A 24258-nucleotide genomic window follows, 5' to 3' on the forward strand; every position below is an offset into this window, starting at 1 on the left:
ATAATATTGGGAAAGAGAAATGTTGTCAGCAATACAAGATTGGGGGATCAATATTTGAGAATATGCAGCAATGGACAAATGGCTGTACATATTCATAATGGATTCATTCTAATCAATTTCAAGGAGGAATAGATCCCTTATATACAACATATCACATTGGATGCAAGCAATACTTACTGGTTGGTTGCATTGTCAGCCAGATGTGTAGACATTTTTATCCACCTACTGAGTCCTTTCACAAGGACTTGGGATAGGGAGATGTTGGTGGTGTTAAAGGTATCATTATAGAATGAAAACTGTTCTAAGTAAAGCTGCCTTTTGCAATTGATGATGGTGTTCAAGTGGTGCTCCAGATGTTTTGGATTGCACCCAAGGTGCCTATCACTACTGATACTATCTTTGGTTTCTTTTTCCATAGTCATTTTATTTGCGGGTCTTTGTATTTTGTGATTTTCTCCAGTTCATTCTGCTTTCTCCAGGTTCTGCCATGTCCACCATCCATTTTGTCTTTCTTATGAACAGTTATTAAGTCTGGACTGTTGTGTGTCAGGTGCCTGTTTGTTCGAATTCTAAAGTCTCAGAGCTCCTTCTTCATTTTCTATTACTTTGGCTATTTTGTGGTCTGATCAATTTTTGCTTACAGGTAAATGGTATTTCTTGCAGATATTATTATTACAGTATTATAAGAAAATTATACCACACTAATCCCCACAGCTTGAATCATTAAATGTGGGCTTATCTAAACATTCCAAGGAAGGCTTTTTGACCACCCCCAGTTCAACCTGTTCATAAAATAAAAATTAAATGGTGCATTTAAATATTGTTGGAAGCAGAGGTAGGATTCACATGAAGTGTTTCAACACATTCAGACAAAGGTGAATGAGGGCTGATAAGAGGACCAAAAGAAATACTCAGTTTATCACATGTTCTGGTTATTTATCACAGGATTATTGCAAGGTAGTATTAGACAGGGAGAATCCATGAGAAGAGGAAAGAAAATAACTTTGCTAATAACTCCGCTTTCCATGTTGTCCTGACAGAAAAGTGTACAAAGGGAGGTCATTTGCAAGCATCCAAGTTGTTTTTCTATCATTTCTTCTCTCCATTTAAAAGCCTTTGAAGACAGCATATTAACAGAGGGGAGAGAGTCTGGGAGACTCCATCCAAAATAACAGGCCATGCCCACAAATTCCACAGAGCCACATTATTGCCTGGAAAACATGCTTTGTTCCAGTTAGATGAATTGCAGCAGATTTGAGATTGATGGGACCAGACTCTGTACTAGCTGTGTTTAGTTTATTCAGCTTATCGAAATATAGAGTCATAGACCAAACACACGAAAGTTAACCCAAAGGTGTTTTTTTTCCCAAAAGGCAACTTAAGATTGTTTTTTCCTGAAGATGTTTCCCTTCTCATCCACGAAGCATCCTCAGTTCTGACTGAATGCTGGGGAATAGAAGGATTTAAATATTTCCATTCCCCAACATTTAGTCAGAACTGAAGATGCTTCTTAGATGAGAAGCGAAACATTTCAAGAAAAAAAAGTCCAGTTGCCTTTTAAAAAAGCATCTTTGGGACAATCATGACCTGGATGACTGAGACTTGCCATAGACACAAAAGTTTTTTTTAAAAAAATTACACGGCATTCAGTAAGAGCTTATTCCTGTCTGCATTAGATACACCTGGGGAAACAATCAGATTCAAAAACTTCTAATTGGCATGCATAGTTATAAAACTTAGCTATAATTCCACCGACTTCTGATATTGGTTAATACATGATTGCTATATGAGAGCAGGCTAAATAGTTTATATATCAGTGAGATGGGATTATTATTAGGGAACTGTAAAAGGTCAACTAATTATGGTAGAGAGAAGAAATGTTAGTTCTATCCCTTTGTAAATCTTTATACTACTAAAACTCACATAGTCGTGACTTGCAACTGGGCGAAATAGTATGTCATAGGCAGGGGTAGGCAACCTTGGTTCTTTTATGACTCGTGGACATCAACTCCCAGAATTCCTGAGCCAGCCATGCTGGCTCAGGAATTCTGGGAGTTAAGGTCCATGCTGGCTCAGGAATTCTGGGAGTTGAGGTCCACGAGTCACAAAAGAGCCAAGGTTGCCTACCCCTGCCATAGGGCAACCATTTTTGAACCAATGTACCTCAAATGGGCTAATTTACAGAATGTGTCCAAACTCCAGGATCCATGATTCCTGAGGGAATGAAATTTGAGGAAGTTATGGCTGCTTCAGTGCTACTGGCTGCTGCTACAATCACATGATCTTCATTTTCAACACTCTAAAACAGTTTTTCAGCTAGTCTTGTGATCCCTCATTCCCTCCCCTATCTAAAGGCAGCCACTTACTTGCCTGCTGGGAAGGGAAGGTAGAGAAGTTTTCCAATGTTTCCTATCAGATTCCCACAAGGAAACACAGTGGGGAAGCTGGCAGGAAGTTCAAAGGCCCTCCTGCTTCTTATTTTTTTGCCCATTCTTGCTCATTCTGTTTCTCTGTTTAGGTAAAGAAACATCGCTGAAACAATGACCCAATGGGGCATGGATTATCTAATCAAAGTCTAACATTTTCTGCTTGAGCTTTCCTCAGGCTTCATCCAGGCCTAGTGTAAATGGGGCCAGAGTTATTTGATCACATATCTCTTTAAATGATTTTGAACTAGTGCAAAATCCTTGCTTGGAGGTGCCCTATGTCAAGAAATACATACTTTCTAGATTATTTCCACCCTGAAGAGAAAAAAGGAGATAAAGTAACAAAAATACAAGAACTTAAAATAAAAGGTTTCCCTAAATGCAACTGTTTTCAAAGCAATTAGCTTAACTTCCCAAATACCCCATCGTTAAAGCAAATTATTATCATCAGGCAGAAATCCTAGCAACTTTGTAAATTGAAAACAATTTTATATGCTGCAACTTCTTTCAGTTTTAAACCCAAGTTTGGCTACTGATGTAGGGAGCTCCTCAAATTCCTTCTTTTGAAGCTGTTGTTGCTGTTTATATTTTCCTTATATGAGTTATATATGAATGAATATTTCTTGTAAACTTCTCAGATTTGGAAAGTTTTTATTTACGTATTTGGGTTTTTAAAACTGAATTTCTAACTAATGTATATTAATATTGAGATATAGGCTAAATTGCCTATAAATTAAATAGCCTTATTTAGTTTACCTAAATTTAATTTATACTAACATTGATCCATATGATTTTTTTTTTGTTTAATCATCCATTACAACTTTAAAATTTTCAGCATTGTATGTGCATCAGGCAATAATCAGAACTAAAGGAACCATAGTTTCATAAAACAGATAATTTGAGTTACTAAAATCTATGGGAACAAAAGGGTGCAATTCTGTGTACATTTGAAGGAACTTGTGATGAAATGTAGTCCAGATTCCCAGGAGGGAGGGAGTGTGTTCCAGAGGAGCAGGAGACAACTCAGTTCGGATAGTTTGTGTGAGAAAAAGAGGATGAAGATGGGTGCCTCCATAATAGTTCCCAGAATACAGGTAATCCTCGACTTACGACCACAATTGTGCAGAAAATTTCCATTGCTAAGCAAGACAGTTGTTACATGAGTTTTGCCCCATGTTATGTGATCTTTCTTGCCACAGTTATTAAATAAATTGCTGCAGTTAAGTTAGTAACATGGTTATTAAGTGAATCTGATTTCCCCATTGACTTGTCAGAAGGTTGCAAAAGGCAATCACATGATCCCAGAACACTGCAACCATCATAAATACATGCCAAATATCTAAATTTTGGTAATGTGACCACCGGGATGCTGCAACAGTCGTAAGTGTGAAAAATGGCCATATGTTATTTTTTTTTCACTGTTGCCGTAATTTTGAATAGTCACTAAACAAATGGTTATAAGTCAAGGACTACCTATATATGCTGGCTGGTAGTTTGCTTTAGTTTGGCCAGACTAATGACAGGCTCCAAAAGCGAAGAAAGACTTGTTGTGATTTTTCCAAGCAGATCTCCTTGTTGTTCCTCACTCATAGAGAGAATCTGTACTCTGGGAACTATTAAGGAGGAGCTCTCTTCACCCTCTTTCTCTCACACAAACTATCTGAACTCACTTGTCTCCTGCTCCTCTGGAATACATCCATCACATAACTCAATCTGAAACATAATGGAGTTTACTTCTAATAGGATTGTTTTGAACATAAGCTTAATGTAACCTAGAATTTGTCCAAAATTGTCAGTTAGTGTGCAGTCAAGGGTGTTATTTTTGCAAATAGCAGATTTCGTTTAATTTTGTTTCATTAATGTTCTAGAGATAGCTAGAATATATGAACAAATTCCTGTCTGTCTCCTTTATCCTCTAAGCAAGTATATACTAGTATATGTATATAGTGTAAAAAAGCTGTTGTTAACTTATGTCACTGAGGGAGTTGATGAGTAGATGACAGGCACTTGTTGAAAGAGGAGATGATTCCCATGAAAGTCTCAATAATAAGCTAGGCATGTAAGCCTAGTCATTTGGATGATTGGTACAAAATAGTTATATTCCCCCATCCTCAGTGGCTCCAGAAGTGGTTTTGCTATGTTATCTATCATGCAGCATTGCTCTCAACTTTGATTCTAAAATGGTGTCAGAGAAAACTTGGTTTAAAAGAGAGGGGGGGGAGTGCGAAGTGATAGAAAGACAATACTTTTTTAAAAAATGAACATTTGTATATAACATATCCCCTGAACTACTACCTGTGTTCAAAGCAAGGTAGTTGAATTAGCAAGTTTAATTGCATTTTGTGCATCGGAGTGTCTGTTAAGAGCATTTTCACAAGTGAGCCTTAGGTTTTTGCTGGAATGGGTATGAAATTCAGGTCTAAGGCTTAAAGTGGAAAGGAAGACCATTTAATATCTTTTCCATGGATGATCCACATTAATCATTTTCAAATGTAAAAGTGTTACCCTGTTATGCAAAAAGAGTCCATATTGGACACTTTCCACAGTGACTTAACTTGAAGGGTCAGTCTATAACTTGAAGGGAAAGTAGAATCACATGAAGAACTACAGATGTTTACTCTTTTTTTAGGCAGATGATTTTTCAGTAACTTCCCCAGGGCCAATCTTCAAAATGGGCCAGAACCAATAGGAAGAACTAGACAAAATTAGATCAAACTGATTTATGTAATGTAAATTTAACTCGCATTAAAGTCCATAATGTCCATGTATATGGATTTGTAGAAATGTGGAATCAAAATGTGAAAATACTGAAACTAGAGAAATAAAATGAAGAATAAAGGCAAAATTGGTTTGTTTATTTGGATCAACTATCACCACTTCTCTGGCTCTATTACTTCAAAAGAAGAAATCGTGCCCTCAGTTGGAAACACCAAACAGTTGACTTTACATCCCTCTCCCATAGGCTTAGAAAAAAATACTGAAGTGATCATAGAACTGTTCTTGCACCTCAGATAAAATTAATGCACCTCAGGAATATATGTATCTTTATAAGTAATTTGAGTTACTTTCTGACTTACCTTTTTGCTTAGATGCTTATTGTTTTAACTTTGTGCTGGGGAGAAAAGAAGAAAGATATTTATCCAACAGAGGTCACAATAATGTCCAATAAGAAGAGGTGAAATAAAGCTGTGGAAGATTGGAAGCAGTTAGATGAGGCAAAAGGAATAGTACATTTTGCTATTTGACAGTCGCCTTATGTCAGAAAGTTCATACTCGCCATTTCTGATCTTTCTCACAGTATTGCTTCATCTTTTGATTAATCAGGCCATTGAATGGGAAAATGCCACAGCCAGAAATGCTCCTGAATTTTGACAGCTTCTTTGATTCTTGTTACTCCTTTCCCTTTCATTTTCAAAACATTTGCTACTCATTTTTTTAATGAATTTGGTTCTGATGCAGCTTATCTCTGCATGTTTCTTAATTCTAATCAGTCATAATCAGCTTATGAGAAATCATTTTCCGAGCTATGAAATAATTTTCCCCACGCCACAGAGGAGAAGGATAATTATTTGGGGGAGATAAACAATAGAAAATAGAGAACTTGGTGAAAGCAAACTGTTATTGTGTTTTTCCAACTGTAGCAGTCCTCTGTCTCTCTTGACAATGGGGCAGGAAAGGTAATACAGAGAGATAATAAGCCAAAATTTGAACTACTAGAAGAAATGTGAAATCTTTTCAAAGACTTTCACTGTCCAATCTATAAATCCATAAGGGAGATGGGAAGCAAAAGGCCCTTGTTGTCCCAGCATTTCTGTTTGCTATCAACATCTCCTCTAAATCCAAGTTCAACTCAAAGAAGACATTATTTTTACTCTAACATTCTTTTTATACATTTAACTAAGTGTGATGAGGCAACTGCAATGGTCTGGTCACAAGTAACAAGCCATAAAGTATGATGCAAACGCATGATGCAGAACTCTTATTTTACATAGGTTTACATAACAAACAGATTCATCCTGTAGAAGGTTAAATATAGATCCAAGGCAACAAATACAAAAAAAATGTAGGAAATGGTTATCAAAAATGTCTACTTCTTCAAATAACAAAATTTCCTTTAGGGGTCCTAGATACTTTGTTTACAAAGTTCTGCCAAATCTGAATGGTTATTTTTAGCAATAAGATCTCCTAAAGGATTGTTAACATTTTAAAAGGCAGGATTTATTTTCGAATGCATACTTGCTTATTATAAATTTAGGCAAATATTTGCTGAATGGTTTTGTGTAATATGCAAAATGCTACTTTTGCTATTAACTGAAAAATTAGAAAAATTAGCCAATTTCATATCTTCTCTACCATAGTGTATTATAAGAAAGATTGGGGGTTTTTTTTCATAAAAAGGGAACAAAATCCTAATCTGTAGGAAATATTCATTTTCTTCCAAATGTTCACTGTTCTCACCTCAAGCTTTTTAGAGTCAATACAAGTAGTCCTCGACTTATAACCAGTTATTTAATGACAAAAAATGCCCATTTGAGAGAGTGGATTTGTTAAGTGAGATTCGCTTAACAATTGCCATAAAATGATCAAAAAGTTGGATCTGGTCATATGGTGCCTCGGCTTATGACCACAATGATTTATGACCAGAATTCCAGCCTTAATTATAGTTGTAAGTCAGGACTAGCTGCATTTTCTTCATATATAAATATGGGCAATTTTTTTTTCATTAGGTTCACTTTTTATTTCTGGGATGCTTTTTTTGGATGCTTTCAACTCTATGATTTTTTCTAGAAGGTGCTGTGGAATTAAGAACTTTTTAAATTGAACATTAATCAATAGCAGCTTTATTTTTGTGGAGGATGAGTAAAATATGTCTCTGGTTTATTATTGAACATATAGGATTCAATATTAATAATTAATCTGTTGAGCAAAAGATGACTAAGTAACTCTTTGGTTATCATTGGAAGTCCTAAGTATTCTTGTAATAACACCCATCAATTTCAGTGGGATTAGTTTTAAGTAAACATTTATATAATTGCTCTGTTAATGCATGATATGAGATTGAGGATTTGGCTCCCAGTTTGATTACAATTTCTGCTTCTCTGAAGTCAGCTGGAAAGTAACTTTTTGGCTTTAACTTGGATTATGTCTGTGATAAAACTTAGTTGTTTAAAAAACACTGGCATACTTATTAAGTATCGTATATTCCGGCGTATAAGAAGACCCCCAACTTTTGAGAAGATTTTCAGGGTTTAGAAAGTCGTCTTATACGCCAGAAAATACAGTACAATATTGAATTTCTGTTTATAGATGAGCACAATAGGAGCTCCATTCCTTTGCTGCTAGAAAGCTTTGTCCTGTTAGTGCTTATTTCTGTAAAAAAAAAAATAGGGCTGGTCACTAGAGGGCAGATTGGTTTTAAATTCAGAGAACAGCTACCCGTATATTCCTACGTATAAGACGACCCCCGACTTTTGAAAAGATTTTCAGGGTTTAGAAAGGCGTCTTATACACCAGAAAATACGGTACTTACCTAGCTCCAGGCCTAGGTATTTATGGGACTCGTCTACTGTCATTGATTTCTGCCCATTCAGTAAAATTGACTAGGCAGGGTAATTCTAGGCTCCTTCCTGTAGGGACTGTCATCTTCAGGAGTCCAGCTTCTCTGTTGCAGCTTTCAGCTTCCCCAACTGATTTTTTTTGTTGGAAACAAACTGGGAAAGTCTCAATTGCCAATCACACGACTCCAAGATGCTGCAGCTGTCATAAATACATGTTCCCTGCCAAACACATGAATTTTGATCAAGTAACATTGGGGATGCTTCAGTGGTCACACATGTAAGAACCCATCATAAGTAACTTGTTAACATAAGCTGTTGTAACTGTTGTAAGTTGTAACTAATTGTAAGTTGAAGATTACCTGTATTGCAAATATTGAATGTTAGCCCACTTTTTCATGATTTTCTCTTTTTTTAATGAAGTCATGCCATTCCATAACACCTTATTCTTGTTTTTATCTCCTTGCACAAGCTCTTTAACGATCTGACAGAAGTAGGATAGGAGCAATTAGATCAGGAGTGTCTTCAGGCAAGGTTCCAAAAAGTCAGGATGGCAAACATGATAGTAGGATTGAAGTGCCACTCTTCTTTAGTTGATTATATACACATAAAAAAGGTGGATCTTCAATTTCCACATTGCAGCCCCATCTTGATTTTTTGGACTATAATCTGAAGATACTTCTAATTTACGTGACTAAAAAAAACGGGTAATTTTTATTTATATATAGGTTTTATCCAGAACTAAGGCAAGAACTTGGGAGAAGAAAGGAACATGGACCTGGAGAAGGAGAGATCTTCTGTCTACAATAGTTGCAAAATTGTGATCATATTCAGAACTCCACCTCCTATTTAAAGACTTTAGATTTAACTTGGGGAGGGGAGAGGGATTTAGGCCATTGTTCAGCTGGATTTTCTTTTATTTTTCTACTCCTTACATTTCTTACATTCCATTTTTACTTTGTTTTATTTATTTTAATTACTTTTGTCTTTTTTCCTCTTTCCTCTTGTCCCCTTTTCTTCCCCCTGTTTCTGATCCACAGGCTTTACAGTGCATGTTGGTCTCCCTCCATTCAGAGCTTGACATTCAAAGGTACTTGATGAAAATTGAAACCTCTCAGAGAGTTAGTACTATATACTTTCTTTTTTCTGCACCCTGCCTTGGAATGAGCTTGCCATTTTGGCCCTATTTTAATCAAGTGCATCACATTTAATCATTTTAACAGCTTGTATCATAAGTAATATTTTTTTTTCCTCATTCAGGGTAGAATTGCATGTTCTTTTACCTCTGCATGGACAGTTTTGGCTTTTAGTGCTGCTTTTTCTTTTTCCAAATTCCATGTTTCAGGCATTTCCTGTTGAAAAAGTTTTCCACTACTCAAATTTCCAATTTCATACTTTAGTTTGGATTGGATTGGATTGGGTTGTGCTGACATTATCAAAATGCAACAGGCATCTTGGTACCTACTACAGGTATTGCAGATCTTTTATAATGTGGCACTGCAGTAATGAGTTGCAGAGACCACTCAGTTATTTGTCAATAACTAAAGTCATTAGAATCAATGTTACCATGCTACAGAGGATGGGTGGGAACGGTCCCCCTCCGCCATTTTAGAGTTGGAGAGAGTAATGGTGAAAGGCTCCACTGTTGCTGTTCACTGCTGGAGGAGCTTTCTTCACACTTCATCCCATAGATCACCTACCTGGCAGCAGCTGCCACCTTCTACTCCACTAACTCCCATGGCTTGTGCCGTGACAGGGCAGTGCAATCCTTCCCTGCCACCTCCTTCCTCCAACCCTTCGTCACCGCCACTGGAGAGAACATGGAGGGGAGCAGCTCTGTGCAGCGATGCAGAGTAGAGAAGAGCATCGCCCTGTGTCTCCCTTTTCCGTTCTGGAAATGGCAGCCCTGTTTCCTGCCGCTTCTCCCAGCACTGCTGTAGAGTTTGGTGCACCACTGCCCAGCTCCTCTCTCTTCCCAAAAGCATTTCTTCACTAACCTGCTTTCCAGCTCTGGTGCGTTTCTCTCCTATTGCAGGGAAACAGAGTTCAGTCAGACCTTCCTTCCAACTTCTTGTGAAAAAAAAAAGATTTGCAAAACAATAGGATAAAAGAATATTCCTGAACTTTGTTTTATGATTTATCTCATGGTTACGGTGAAATTGTGTGAATGCATCAAAGCAGTGCATGTTATCTCAGCTTGCAAAGCCTGGATTTGTTGAATGAGTTTACCAAAAATACAAGTATTGCAGAATATACAGCCTCATGCTACATAACTAAGCTCCATTTCATGCTGAATAAACTAAATTATTAATGTATTTTAAATAGAAAACTATATTTAGATAGATTTTTTTCCTCAAAAGCATTTTATTAAAATAAATTTGATAAAAGTAAAAAATCCAATTTAAATAAAAATCCGATTTAAATAAAAAAATCAGTTTTTTTAAAAAAAATTAAAAAATCATTGATTATTATCCACCCTGCATCTAAACAGTGGGAACCATTTCATTTTTTGTGAAGAACTGAACCTTAATCTGGATATGCCTTCAATATCTCGAAAGTGGCACAGAAGAGGCATATAAATATGCTTCTCTCTTTCAGAGCATTCTGCGAAGCATGCAATTTACATTCATTCCTTAGGCTAGATCTTAATATTTTATTTTTGAGAAACAAGAGTTTCAGGCACTCTTTTTTGTTATGCTTATTGGCCTTTGTAATTCTCTGGAAAGTCGCCTAAAGTTATTGCATTTTACAAATATATTTTATCATCCTCCATTGCTACCAGGCATTTTGTCTTTTGTATAAAACATTACAAAATACATTTTTTTAAAAACATCTTCAATGGCACCATGACTTGTTGCAATTTTTCAAGAGCAACTGTAAATTTGAGTAACTATGTATATAATCCATTAGGTTTTATTTTAAAAAATGTCACAAATACAGAAGATGCTTTTTCTCCTGCATTGTTTCAAATATGCCTTTGGATATTTGTGCTCAAAAGAGATGGAAGTGTAATCTGTTTCTTGGAGCAGAACATTTTGTCTCAAAGGCTCACTCAATAATGTATTTTAGCATTTGTTTCCCTTGATTTTCCATTTATTGCCCCTGCAGGACTTTCTTTAGAGTATTTCCCCTTCAATCAGTACACAAAGTTAAACTTTTTTCTTTGCATACTTTAGCAATTATTTTAATAGGTTGAAGTTGTATCCCTAAATACAATCAGGTATTTCTGATAATAAAATTACTTCACTGATAATGGAGATCTGGCCTCCAAACTGGAATATATGCAGTGCATCATATAATACTAATTAATTGGATTTATAGGAAACAACAGTATTTCAAATGGATCTGACATAATACCGTATGATCAATTACTTAAAATGTATATATCAAACACTTACATGTTAGAGTCCTGGGATTTTTCTAGTGAAATTAGAAAGTTATCCTCTAAAATAAGGAAGTAAGGCTCATTGTATAATGCAGGAGTCTTCAAACTTGGCCCTTTTATGACTTGTGGACTTCAACTCCCAGAATTCCTCAGCCAGTGTGCCTGGCTGGGGAATTCTAGGAGTTGAAGTCCATAAGTCATAAAAGGGCCAAGTTTGAAGACCCCTGGTATAATGGATAGGTATCAACCAACCCAAGTCACTTTGTTTATGAGCAGTTCAGCAACTTCCTGACTTCAGGTGATGATGATGATGTAATATAGCTGCCAAGAGACCCTTTCTGACTATACTTTCTGACTGTGCTTTAGGCAGAGTTGGCACATATGTTTATTTATTTGATTACAGCAGAGAGTGTTATGCCAAGCCTTCAATGGCTGAGATTTCTAGTGGTTACCTTTAATTTTCCTTCAACTCCCTGGGAATTTTGTGAAGGCAGTTTTCACATAACCTCATCCTAGATTGTTTAGGTCCTTGTAAACTAAGGGAGCATGTTGAACTTGGCTTAGTGTCTTAGTCAACATTGGAGAGCTTTCAACACAGAAACACCATCTCTGAGCAGCAAGATATCCCATTGAGCAAAATCTCCCAGTGCAAAAAGAATGTCCAGATCTGATGTTCCACCTAATATATACATTCCAGGATTCACCCAGAGGTGCTAGCAAAATGCAACTTTTGCATCCCTGCATCTTGAGATAATTAGTGCAGAAATGACAGAGACTAAGCTATGCTAGTCTATGAAAATTCAACCTCTGTTTATGCCTCTAGTGACAATCATGAACCTCCAGTACCTTATTGTACAAAGAGTAGTACAATTCAATCCAAAAGTAGTTAAGAATCTCGTTCATCTTCAGCCAGTACAACTATGGTCAAAGACAATGGCATTGTGGACTCCAAAATTGAGGGATTGAACTCTGGGAACTGCTAACCAGTACTTGCAGAGCATTGGGGAGGAGTCATAATTGTTGAAGTGTACATATATTCTGAATGTGATAACTTTGACAGAATTCAATGTGGTCCAGGAAAAAATAGAAATATTTGGGTGGCTGCTCTCAGGTGATTCCCTTATGAAGCTCTCAGGTGATTCCCTTATGAGTTTTATGCTTTTCATTGTGTATTTGAATTGAAAAAACATTCAAGTCGAACAGGCAGAAACAGAGATAGCTGACATTACAGACAATCCTACACAGTATATTCAATTCAGCAGGTTAGTCCTACTGTATTCAAAAGGATTATTCCAGACAAGTACACATAGGATTGCAGACTTAATATCGGGGGGGGGGGGGAATCAGGTTACCTAGGTAGTAGCAGATATGACCTTTCCTTTTCTTCCTTAAGCAGCTGAACAAAGCTTGGAAGAAGAGAAACATAAACATACAAACATACAAATATTAGTATTTAAAAAACATGATGCTTAGAACTAAACCAGGCTCAGGTAGTGACTTCAATTGAATGAGGAAGCCAATCCATGGCAGGATTTAGGAACAAAACCAGTACCAACTCAATAATTCAGAGATGGGGTTTGAAGAAATCAAGGGAATGAAAAAAGTCAGAGAATGCTACAAAAACGTTGTTCCAACACCAGCTGCTAAAAAATATAAATGTGTAAAATTCATATCACAGCAAATATCAAACCCCAGTATTCCCATTAGAACGATCTTGCTCTTGAGGCCTTGCTTTTGCAAAGCCTATTAATTAGTACAGGTAGTCCTTGACTTATGACTACAGTTGAGCCCAAACGAAGATTGTAAGTCAACGACTACCTGTACATATCTTTGGACAGATACCTTCAACTACTTTCAGTCAGTGATTCAGAATTCTCCAGCCGTAAGAATTCTGCCTTTGGCAAGTCCAGCTCTTGTGCCACATGATCCTTTCTACTGTAGTTCCCAGCTATCAAAAGATTTCCCATCCTTGCTCCAAGATTTTCTATTTTAATGAAAAAGCAAGCAGGGGGATGTGCACCCACATGCGAGTGCAATTTTTCCTTAGGTTTTGTATCTCATTTCACAATTTTTCTATCTATATTAAAGATCGTAATCCCCATATATTATTTTATATGAAAAAAATGATTTTCCCATACAACTACTGTTAATTTTATATCCCATATTACTTTTTTCTTGTTTCTCAGTAGTGGAATAATAAGTTTCAAAGAAGAAGATAAATGTAGTAAACCACTTAAATGCCAAACTTTAAATGTTCTTCCCCCAAGCCTGAAATCAGTTCAGTGAAAATCTTCAAGGCAGTAATTTTTTTCCTTGAAAGATAGAGTATGTATACTTACACAAAAGAAGTCAGTATAATATATAATGTAGGAGAAAAAAAGTGGCCACCTAGATTGGAAAATAAAATTTAGGAAAACTGTTATTATAACCATGCTAGCAAAGTTAAGCAAATTGTAGAGAAGTAGCTTTATGTTAAATATAATTTCATGGGCCCTTAAAAATGTAGGATAGAAATTTAGGACAGCTCATAGCAGCCTCCTACACCCTGTTTGTCTATGGATTTGTTAGACTTAACATGCTAGAATGGCCCACCAACATAACCAGCAAAAGAACAGAAAAAGAAGACCATTGAATGCAACAAACCAATACAAGTCTTGATGGATAAAGCACTGTCAGTAAAAGAAACTACAACCTGCCAAATAGTGTATTCATATTGCCTAAGAACTATTAAAGATTTCACTCTTTATTCTATTTTGGGATTTTATTTTGGGTTTTAGAGCCATAATTCATTGTCAAATAGAACAGCAGGCTTGGGTTCCCATGAACTAAAATGAGTGGACAGACCGTGATTTTCCTTTATTACAGACATGAAGCCCTAATTGTTCAAAATCACAGGAATAATGTCACCATTTTGAGGTGGAAACAGAAGTAAATTGTGTAAATTCTAAAGAAGACATACAATACAACAGGAATTAAAAACAAAGAACAAAAACCTCCCCCCAAACTCAGTTTTTAGTTTTCTGCTTCACCCCTTTTGTTACTTCCCAAATTTGAAGTGAATCCTTGGCCACAACATGATCCATGGACTCTTTCAACCTTCAAGGGTGACTCAAGGAAGGGTGTTCATAAGGCAGCCCCATCACCCCTCTTAATCAATGAGTTTGATGTGTCCTCAAGCAATGATGAAGTGTAGGGTTTGTTTGTTTTTAAATAGACTATCTGACATAGTCTATTTAAATGGAAAGAATGCAGTATAAACACATAAAACTTAATAGAGTGACAAAATTGAAGGTTATTGTACAAAAACTGATTAGTCAACATGACCCAATAACATAATTAAAAATTGTTAAATTTCAGCTCAAATTGCTTAATGTAAGCAACTTTTGTTACTGATTCCTCTCATTTCTAACATTTATAAATGAGGGAAATGGTGAGATACCTTATATCAGGAAATATCCTCTTTGAATATGTAATTTTGTAGAATAAGTGCTGTAAAAATACATTTGTCTTGCATTATAGTTCTACAATCATCCCTCTGTCCATACCTTATACTGCATGCAAGCAAACACATAAAGTTTTTAGACCATTGTGCTTTTGGTATTAAAAACTTCTGATTTTCTGGTCTCGTTTATATCAGTAATGATCAACACCAAATTGCATTTTTAAAAATGTTGGGATTTTTTTTTGAAATAGCCACCTTTTGAATTTAGCAGAAAGCAGTTCGGGAGCACTAGTTTGGATTGGGATGTAGGCCATAAGTAACAAAATTAGGACAACACTTTTATTTCCAACTTAAAATCATGCTGAAAATGTTGGATCTAATTCTCACTAACAGAGATGAAATGATAGACGGTGTTGAAGCCATAGGAACCCTGGGAGGAAGTGATCATGCAATATTAGAATTCAACATTATAGAAGCACAACCAATAGAACACAGTCAAACTAGAGTCTTGGACTTCAAGAGAGCTAATTTCAATAAACTTAGAGAGGGCTTGGGAAGGATTCCATGGATGAGAATCCTCAAGGGGAAAACAACTCAAGAAGCTTGGGAAATTTTGAAAAATGAGATAATAAAAGCACAGTCTAGCACAATACCAACAAAGAGGAAAAATAACAGCTCTCAAAAGAAACCAGCATGGCTGCATAAAGAACTCTCTGACAAATTGAAAGATAAAAAGGACAAGTACAGAAAGTGGAAAGAGGGGAACATAACTAAGTCAGAATATCAGCAAATAGCCCGAGCCTGCAAAGATGAAGTGAAGAAAGCCAAGGCTCAAAATGAACTAAGGCTTGCGACCAAAGTCAAAAATAACAAAAAAAGCTTCTTTCAACATGTAAAAAACAAGAAAAAAGTGAAGGAAATGATTGGTCCATTAGTGGATGGAAGTGGCAAGAAGGTGACAAGCAACAGGGAGAAGGCAGAACTATTTAACTCATTTTTTGCATCTGTCTTTACACAAAGGGAAAAAACAGACCAACCTATCAAAAATAGTGCCATAAAAAACAAAACAGAAACACAAGTTAAGATAGGCAAGAAAATGGTTAGGGAGCACCTGTCCAGCCTAGATGAGTTCAAATCGCCAGGACCATATGGATTACACCCCAGAGTTCTCAAGGAACTGGCAGATGTGATATCGGAGCCACTGAACTATATTTTTCAAAGATCCTGGAACACAGGGGAACTACCAGAGGACTGGAAAAGAGCTGATGTAGTTCCCATCCTCAAAAAAGGAAAAAAAATGGATCCAGGAAATTACAGACCTATCAGCCTGACCTCAATACCTGGGAAGATCCTGGAAAAGATAATCAAACAACGAATCAACGAACACCTAGAGGCAAACAAAGTCATTACTAAAAGCCAACATGGGTTTGTCAAAAATAGATCATGCCAGACAAATCTTATTGCATTCTTTGACCAAGTGACAAATTAGTGGATCAGAGGAATGCTGTGGACATAATTTACTTGGACTTCAGTAAGGCATTTGATAAAGTAGATCACAACCTACTACTTGACAAGATAGAAAAATGTGGGGTAGACAGAACCACCACCAGATGGATCCCTAGCTGGCTGACCGGCCGTACTCAGTGAGTGGTCCTCAATGGAACTGCATCTATATGGAGGGAAGTGTGTAGTGGGGTGCCCCAGGGCTCTGTTCTGGGCCCAGTACTCTTCAACATCTTTATCAACGATTTGGATGAAGGGATAGATGGGGAACTCATCAAATTTGCAGATGACACCAAGCTGGCAGGAATAGCCAACACTCCAGAAGACAGGCTCCAGATACAGAAGGATCTGGACAGACTTGAACACTGGGCGCTAACTAACAAAATGAAATTCAATGGTGAAAAAAGCAAGGTTCTACATTTAGGCAAAGAAAAACCAAATGCACAAAGTACAGCATAGGTGGCACCATGCTCAATAGTAGTAACTGTGAGAGGGACCTCGGAGTCCTAGTAGACAATCACCTAAATATGAGCCAGCAGTGTGCTGCAGCTGCCAAAAAGGCCAACACAGTGCTAGGCTGCATTAACAGAGGGATAGAATCAAGATCACGTGAAGTATTAATGCCACTCTACAATGCCTTGGTAAGGCCACACTTGGAATACTGCATCCAGTTTTGGTCACCACGATGTAAAAAAGATGTTGAGACTCTAGAAAGAGTACAGAGAAGAGCAACAAAGATGATTAGGGGACTGGAGGCTAAAACATATAAGGAACGGTTGTGAGAATTGGGTATGTCTAGTTTAACGAAGAGAAGGACAAGGGGGGACATGATAGCAGTATTCCAATATCCAGGGGCTGCCATAAAGAAGAGGGAATTAAGCTATTTTCCAAAGCACCTGAAGGCAGGACAAGAAGCAACGGGTGGAAACTAATCAAGGAGAGAAGCAACCTAGAACTAAGGAGAAACTTCCTGACAGTGAGAACAATTAATCAGTGGAACAGCTTGCCTCCAGAAGCAGTAAATGCTCCAACACTGGAAGTTTTTAAGAAGAGACTGGACAGCCATTTGTCCGAAATGGTATAGGGTTTCCTGCCTGAGCAGGGGGTTGGACTAGATGACCTCCAAGGTCCCTTCCAACTTTACTACTATTACTATTACTACTTCCTGCAATAACAAGGTTAGCAGGAATACAATTTTTGTGTGTGGAGTAATTAACTAATTGTCATTGTTTTGTAATCAAGATTCTCATCCATTCTCATCTGGTTTTTTTTTTTTTTTTTTAAGAAAGAACAGTGAGCAGGTAATATCACATGTCACCTAGTTTCTCAGATCACATGTAACCTAGTTTCTTGGATACAAACTCATGCATTAGACTCTTTCTCAAAAATAGATTGTAAATTGCTTAGACATTGAATGTTTAGTACTAACCACTATAACTTGTTAACCATTGGGAAAATAATAGGAATTTACACAGGAGTGGATTGTTCAGAAATGGATAATTGATTAGGAATGCTAAATTGTATCTAATAGGGGTTAACAAGAACAACCAGATAATGTGCAACTTTCAGCTGCTTGTGATTAAGAACAGCTGAATTAAATTTGTGTCTCTGTTGTGTAAGTCTACAGTCAGATTTTCTATTCCAATATTTACATCCTTTTAAATGAAGCAACAAATATATTCACTTGTCTGGAAATTAATCATTTTTTCTCATCAGTTTAAATTTTAATTAAGAGAGAAGGCAGAGTGTAGATTTATAACAGTTGAAGAGATCAATGATATTTTCTCTGGAATCTTATGTTAGCTTGAAAACAGCTACAAGGAATCTAATTTTGAGTCAGTTAGCAACACTACAGAAGTAATATTTGAATCTTTTCTTAGAATCATAGAAGGCAACTTTGAAATTATCTAGTCCAACCCACTGCTAAATGCTGGATTTGCTTTAAGCCTTTAAATTCATTTTCCTGCTTCTATTAATTTTTAATATGGAGAAAATAGTACCGATACCAATGTTATTATATTTTATCATTTAAGGAGGGTTTAGATTGCACAGACAAGTATTACAAAATTCAAAATAATGGAGGCTTTTATAAATGTGATCTTCTCAATTACAAAGATGAAAGAAATGAAAGATTAATTGCCTCTTGGATTTCATTTTTGGGGGAGGGGAGAGTATTTTGTCACTTCTTGGATATTAACATACATGTACCCACAATAGAGTGCTTACAGTGTCATAGTTTATTTATAATCAATGCCATAAAACATTTCAAAACATGTCTCTGCATTGTCAGAAGCAATCTGCTTGCTAGCATGCAGAATCATTGGGGCTGAGAGTGGGGATGTTAGATTTTCAAATGTGCTAGTTTAAAAGAAAAAAATTCTCTTAAGAGTTAAATCTCTAGTGATATAAATTTGACCATATTTAAGTGAACCTTTTTTGGGGGGTGAGGTTTGGTCTCTTATGGAATCCCATAAAATTTTCATGGAACCCTAGTTTTACACAGTACATTTACATTATTCTGCTAATAATATTGTCATTATAGGCACTTGGTAATACTTAACATAATGGTGCAAATTTTGGAAGTCTTTAGAAATTGGAGTCTTTCTTCAGTATTTCAAAGGTACTGAATGTTATGAGAAATCAAGTTGGCAACAGATAATGGGAAGAAGACTGAAGCACTTTGGCAACCTAATGAAAATTGAATAAAATGCAAAAGTTGCTAATTCAGGCAAGGTCACTGAAGGAGTATAATTTGATCTGTGCCATTTATGCAGCAAGCTAACCTCTTTCCATTAAAGCAAAATGTTAGGGGAAAGGGCAGATATCAGCAGTATGGTTCTCTTTCTTTTTTAAATTCGAATTTTATCTAAACAGTGTTTTGTAATCTTTTAAATATAGACATTAATCAAGAAAAAGGGAACTTAGAATGGGAATGAATTCAAATGAATTCTCAGTAATGCACAAGGGAGGCCGCCAATCAGAAGGGATGCATTATTTGAGTCTGGTATTTGGTATGGGTGTTTAACGTACAAACTAGAGAAAATAAGAAATCAAAAAATGGGGAAATAGTTTGATAACATTGTTTACTTCAGGTTGATAATAATAATGTCTAAATCAATTATCTCCAATATTATATCATCCAGAATCAGAGAGACTGTAACACTTGGAATTTACAGATAGTATGCTTTGTAATGTGAAATGGTATGCTTTAAAGTCAGGTGGGAAAAGCATTGGGTCTATTGAGTAAAATTCAATTTTGTTTATTCTCTTTAGTCATATTGCTTCTAAATGATACTCCACTGTTCATTTTTTTTAAGCTGAGTAGTCATTATTCAAAGTTGTACAATGATTAAGGTGTGGGAAGATACACACTTTTGTCCTCAACTGTAGATTCTCCTTGAGTGAATTTGGATAGTCCTCCTCTCTCAGCCTGATTTAACTTCTCAGAATTATTGTGGAAGAAAATAAGACAAGAGATATGTATATGGCTTTGATATTCTGAATAAAGATAGTATATGAATCTAATAAATGAAAACATACATATATGCAAGAAGAATCATTCTTGGTGGCATTTAATAATGTGCAAAACATTTCAAATTCAGAGTACCCTATTCTTAGTTGGAAAAGACTTTAAAACAGTCCAAAATGTTAAAGATAGCCCGTTAACTGTTTTGCAGCTGGGCAGTTTGAGATTGAAGCAGTTTGTATTTAAAATATTTGCTCATCCTTCAATGTGCACATCCTGAAATACATTCATTCTCCAATTGCAACCCTGGAATTGGTCATGCTAATGCATCCAGTGGCTCTTTTGGATAGGATCAATTGGCATTATAGCTGAATCCATAGGAAGTACAGATAGTCCTCAACTTATGACCACACTTGAGCCCAAAATTTCTCTTGCTAAAGCAAGACTGTTAAGTAAGTTTTACCTGGTTTATTACTGTTGTAACTTTGAACGGTCTCTTAACAAATGGTTATAAGTCGAGGGCTACTTGTACATGTTCAGTTTCCCCAATTGCCATACAGTAGTACTTTAACAACTTAACTTTAACAACTCTATAGACATTCTCAATTATCCAAGGCCTAAAGGTGCTTCTTCTTTTTTCTAAAAGGCAACAGGATTTTCTTGGCAATTTCAAGACAGTGTTGCCTTTTGAGAGAAAAAAAGCATCTTTGGCATTTAACACCTTAACATTTGCTAAGCCTAGATTTAAAGCAACACAGGTTGTACCATTTGCTTATTTAATGATTATACTCCTATGGTGATGAATGGAAAAGCAATACAGTTCCAAAGGGATTTAAGATGTGCTCTGTGCTTGCATGTCCCTTGGATTCAATGTAGGACACCACCGCCGAGGCTGAACAATAATTTATCTGGGATATGGTTGTCCAAAGTTAAATATCAACAGTAAATTAGAATCCTCACCCTCCTGAAGCCATTTGATCCATTCATGAATAATTCTTACAATTACGTAGTTGCATCTGAGATTCAACCAAAATCTACTTCCTTTTCATCAATTTTCCATTCATCAGTTTTGGTTCTACTTCTTCTTTGGCCATTCTTCCAATGTGTAAAGACACTGTCTGTCTCTTGTACCTCTGTAATGTTTTCTATTGTAGGCCAGATACACTCGGTTTCAAGTCTTTTTCTCATAGGACATAGTTGTCCTTTCTGGCTTGGTCTCCTCAGGTCCTTCCAGAGCCTATATTAGGTCTGAAATTAATCATTTTAATTAATTTTTAAACTCTGTGTGAGAGGAGGAAAATAGAGCCTAGTGGTGTAATCAGCTACATTCATAATTAGAAATAAACCTGGTTCTGGTTTATCCTTTTACTGAACTGTAAGAGCTAATACTAAAGTTACTAAATAATCAATTACTGAAAGCAGATTTAAAAGCACTCAGGAATGTAACTCTTTAAATCATGGCATGTCAGTTTTATTTTGTAGATATCTATCTAAGTCTGTTTCCTTGTTATTACAATACTAACAATTGTTGAAGCATCATGAAATGGAATTGCCATCCATTCGATATATAAATTTTTATTCTTAGGTGCCTGTCAAATATTAATTTTATGTATTTGTGTGTACAATAATAAAAAATTTCTTATTGGAATACCCAGGGACAGAGTCTGTAAATAGCGTACATGGGAGTCACCTTGAGCATTCACCAACTTGACCAGTATTTTATCTTTCAAGAGAGAGGGGGGGTGGAAATCATCTTCCCTCAGGCAAGTCTTTTAACATTTCTAAAAAGTGTTTGCTCTCTGTTTTTATTTATTTCACAGACAAGGAGCCCAAAGCTTTCTCAAAGTCCACAGCCCAACTTAGGGGATCAAGCTGAATATTTGTCAGAGGTATCTGTTGACTCCTTGGAAGTCATGTCAGAAGCCGACACCCTGTCTCCTTTTTCAAGGGGAAGCCGTACTCGAGCAAGTCTTCCGGTTGTGAGGACAACAAATCAAACAAAAGAAAGATCTCTAGGTAAGACATCATCCACAGGAATCTGCTCAAGGTTATGCTTTACAATTTCCTCAGTAGGTCTGAGTGTACAGCTCTATGGTACTAGTTTGAATACATGACATATAATGAAGAAGAGACAGATACAAATAGATCTAAGGAAGTTTTAATCTTTGAGCCATCACCTTGATGAACTTTGCCCTCCTCCATGAGGGAAAATTATTCTGAGACGAGAGGAAACATTTTTCTGAGATCAGCTGAGCATCTTCTGCATGTAAAAATTTAGTTGTGTGGAAAATTGAATATTGTTGTAGAATGTTTCAATTTAGTCATTATGGAAGTGACTGCTACTTTCCTGGAGTAAATCATCCAGAACAGGAAGTAGTTTGTATGTTCTAGACATAGTTTGGCTCTGTTAAAATCCTTAAATTTAATCGAGTTATATGAATTCCGCTTTCCAGTTACCTTTCCCTAAAAGTAAATTCTTCTTTAAATTATTTTTAATTTGTATGCAAACATTAAAAACAGGAGAGTCCAAACCAGAAACTTAAAGCTAATGTATATTAAAAAGTATCTTACATATATATCCATGACTACCTTTGCAGTTACATTATTACCCTTTAATTAAGTGTATGTAATAAGAAAGCAGTGGAAAATTAAAGATAAAATTGCATGTGCAATGAAAATGTTTAGAGCTCCCAAGGGTGAAAGTTTACAGTATGTAAATATAGAAAGATGTTCTTCAAATATTGGCTTTCCTTCCAATAATGTCTTTTTATTTAATCATAAAACTGTGCAGTATCCATTTTTTTTCTTCCTGTTAACTTTACAAACCATTGATAATATTGATAGTATCTACAAATAAATGTTCCAGAATAGAATTACTGTGTGAAATAACTTCTCTCCAGGAGGGAAACATCTAACACCAAGCCATGTATTAAGAACCAATATTACATTTTGAATACTACATCTCCAAATAACTAAGTCTTTCACCTTCTGTTGGGAAAGAATTATAGGTGCCCAACAGGCCTGAAATTAAGATGGGTTTTTTGGTCAAAATTATCTTAATGTTAAATTTATACCCAAGTGATATATAGATTCTGAAATGATATTTCATTGATATTTGTGTTTTGCACTCTGCTATATTCCACATCTCTGGGTTGTCTTGAACATTCAGTGTTGCATATTGTAACAATTCCATAAATTTAATAACTACAATGATTTGCTTAACAACTGTGGCAAAAAAGGTCATAAAATCGGACTTGACTCTCTTAATAACCACCAAATGAAATTCTGGTCCTAATTATGGTTGTAAGTAGAGAACTTCCTACAAACACAAAAAAGTATTGTGGGTGGATTGCAATGAGAGGGTCTCTATGCTGTTTAAATATGGGCTAAATCTGATTCAAGCTGCAGGATAGATAGTAAATTTTTAATTTATTTTGTGCATGCATTTATTGCCAGAGAAGGGAGGGCCATTTATCACAGCAAAGCTGGCTGAGGAATTCTGGGAGTTGAAGTCCACAAGTCTTAAAGTTGCCAAGGTTGAGAACCCCTGATTTATCAGATGTTCTGATGCAGGTCCCTGAGCTCCATGCCCCACAAGTTACAGAAGTATCCTCTCTTCTTTTAGACAACACTTGTTGAGCCAGGAACTTTATTAGTCCCCAGCCCAGGACATCCCTTTTGCCTTGAACAGCATCTTGCAGTTTAATTGGTTTGGAATCAATGCTTACAATTAGCTACTCAAGGAGGAGGCAAAATACTATCATAATACAATCAGGCTGTTTTCTATATAAGGCAGTGAATACCAATTGCTGAGGCAGGCAAAAGGTTACTGTCATAATGTTGCTTCTGTCCAGCAGGATCCCAGATCCCAATGTGCAGAGTAGGATAAAATTAGATGCGTGGGTCATTAATCACAGAGCTGCTTATAAACTGTGAATGTAGTGGTTTATTTATTATGCTAACAGTCCTGGGCCATTTTTTCCCCAAGATTGCTTGATATCTGATATATAACAGACTTTCTTAAACAGTCTTAAAAAACGTAATTCAAACACTTAACTGATTTCTCCAAAACCAAGGCAGACCGAGAATTTAAAAAAGGCTGTTCTTCCATATATTTTGAAGTAATTAATCTATTTTAGTTATTGTTGAGTCCTTGGATCAGTGGCGAATGAAGAGAAGACATTCTGCTCATTACAACAGCCATTATTCAACAGTTCACACTCTCAACACAGCTCTGAGGCTCGCAGGCCTCTGACTCCTTTTAACAACGTCCCCGGGCAGAATGGTAACAATTAGGCGCGCTCCGAGCCTCGCGCATGCGTGCAAAGCTGGCGCCAGCCAGTTTGGTCCCGGGCAGCTTGCAGCTGCCTGGGACAATTGCAACGTCCTGAGCCTACCTTTGCAGGCTCAGGACACAACACCCCTCCCCCCCCGGCTAAGACTTATAAACTATGTTAGTAGTTATACACGACCTCAACACG

General features: G+C 36.4%; 1 protein-coding gene across 16 annotated transcripts in view; it reads left to right on the forward strand.

Moving 5' to 3' along the window:
• Positions 1-24258, forward strand: part of KIAA1217 (KIAA1217 ortholog) — a 250943-nt gene that overhangs the window by 99996 nt on the left and 126689 nt on the right. For 9 of the 16 annotated variants that reach the window (XM_039324059.1, XM_039324070.1, XM_039324065.1 and 6 more), the window contains 2 exons: positions 9022-9102; positions 21598-21793. In XM_039324059.1, coding sequence (XP_039179993.1) covers positions 9022-9102; positions 21598-21793 — 277 coding nt within the window. The remainder of the gene's footprint in view (positions 1-9021; positions 9103-21597; positions 21794-24258) is intronic. The other 7 variants (XM_039324067.1, XM_039324069.1, XM_039324055.1 and 4 more) reach the window with 2 other exon arrangements.

The sequence above is a fragment of the Crotalus tigris genome, unplaced genomic scaffold (assembly GCF_016545835.1).
Source record: "Crotalus tigris isolate CLP2741 ecotype Arizona unplaced genomic scaffold, ASM1654583v1 scf7180000024292.1016931, whole genome shotgun sequence".
Classification (NCBI taxonomy): Eukaryota; Metazoa; Chordata; class Lepidosauria; order Squamata; family Viperidae; genus Crotalus; species Crotalus tigris.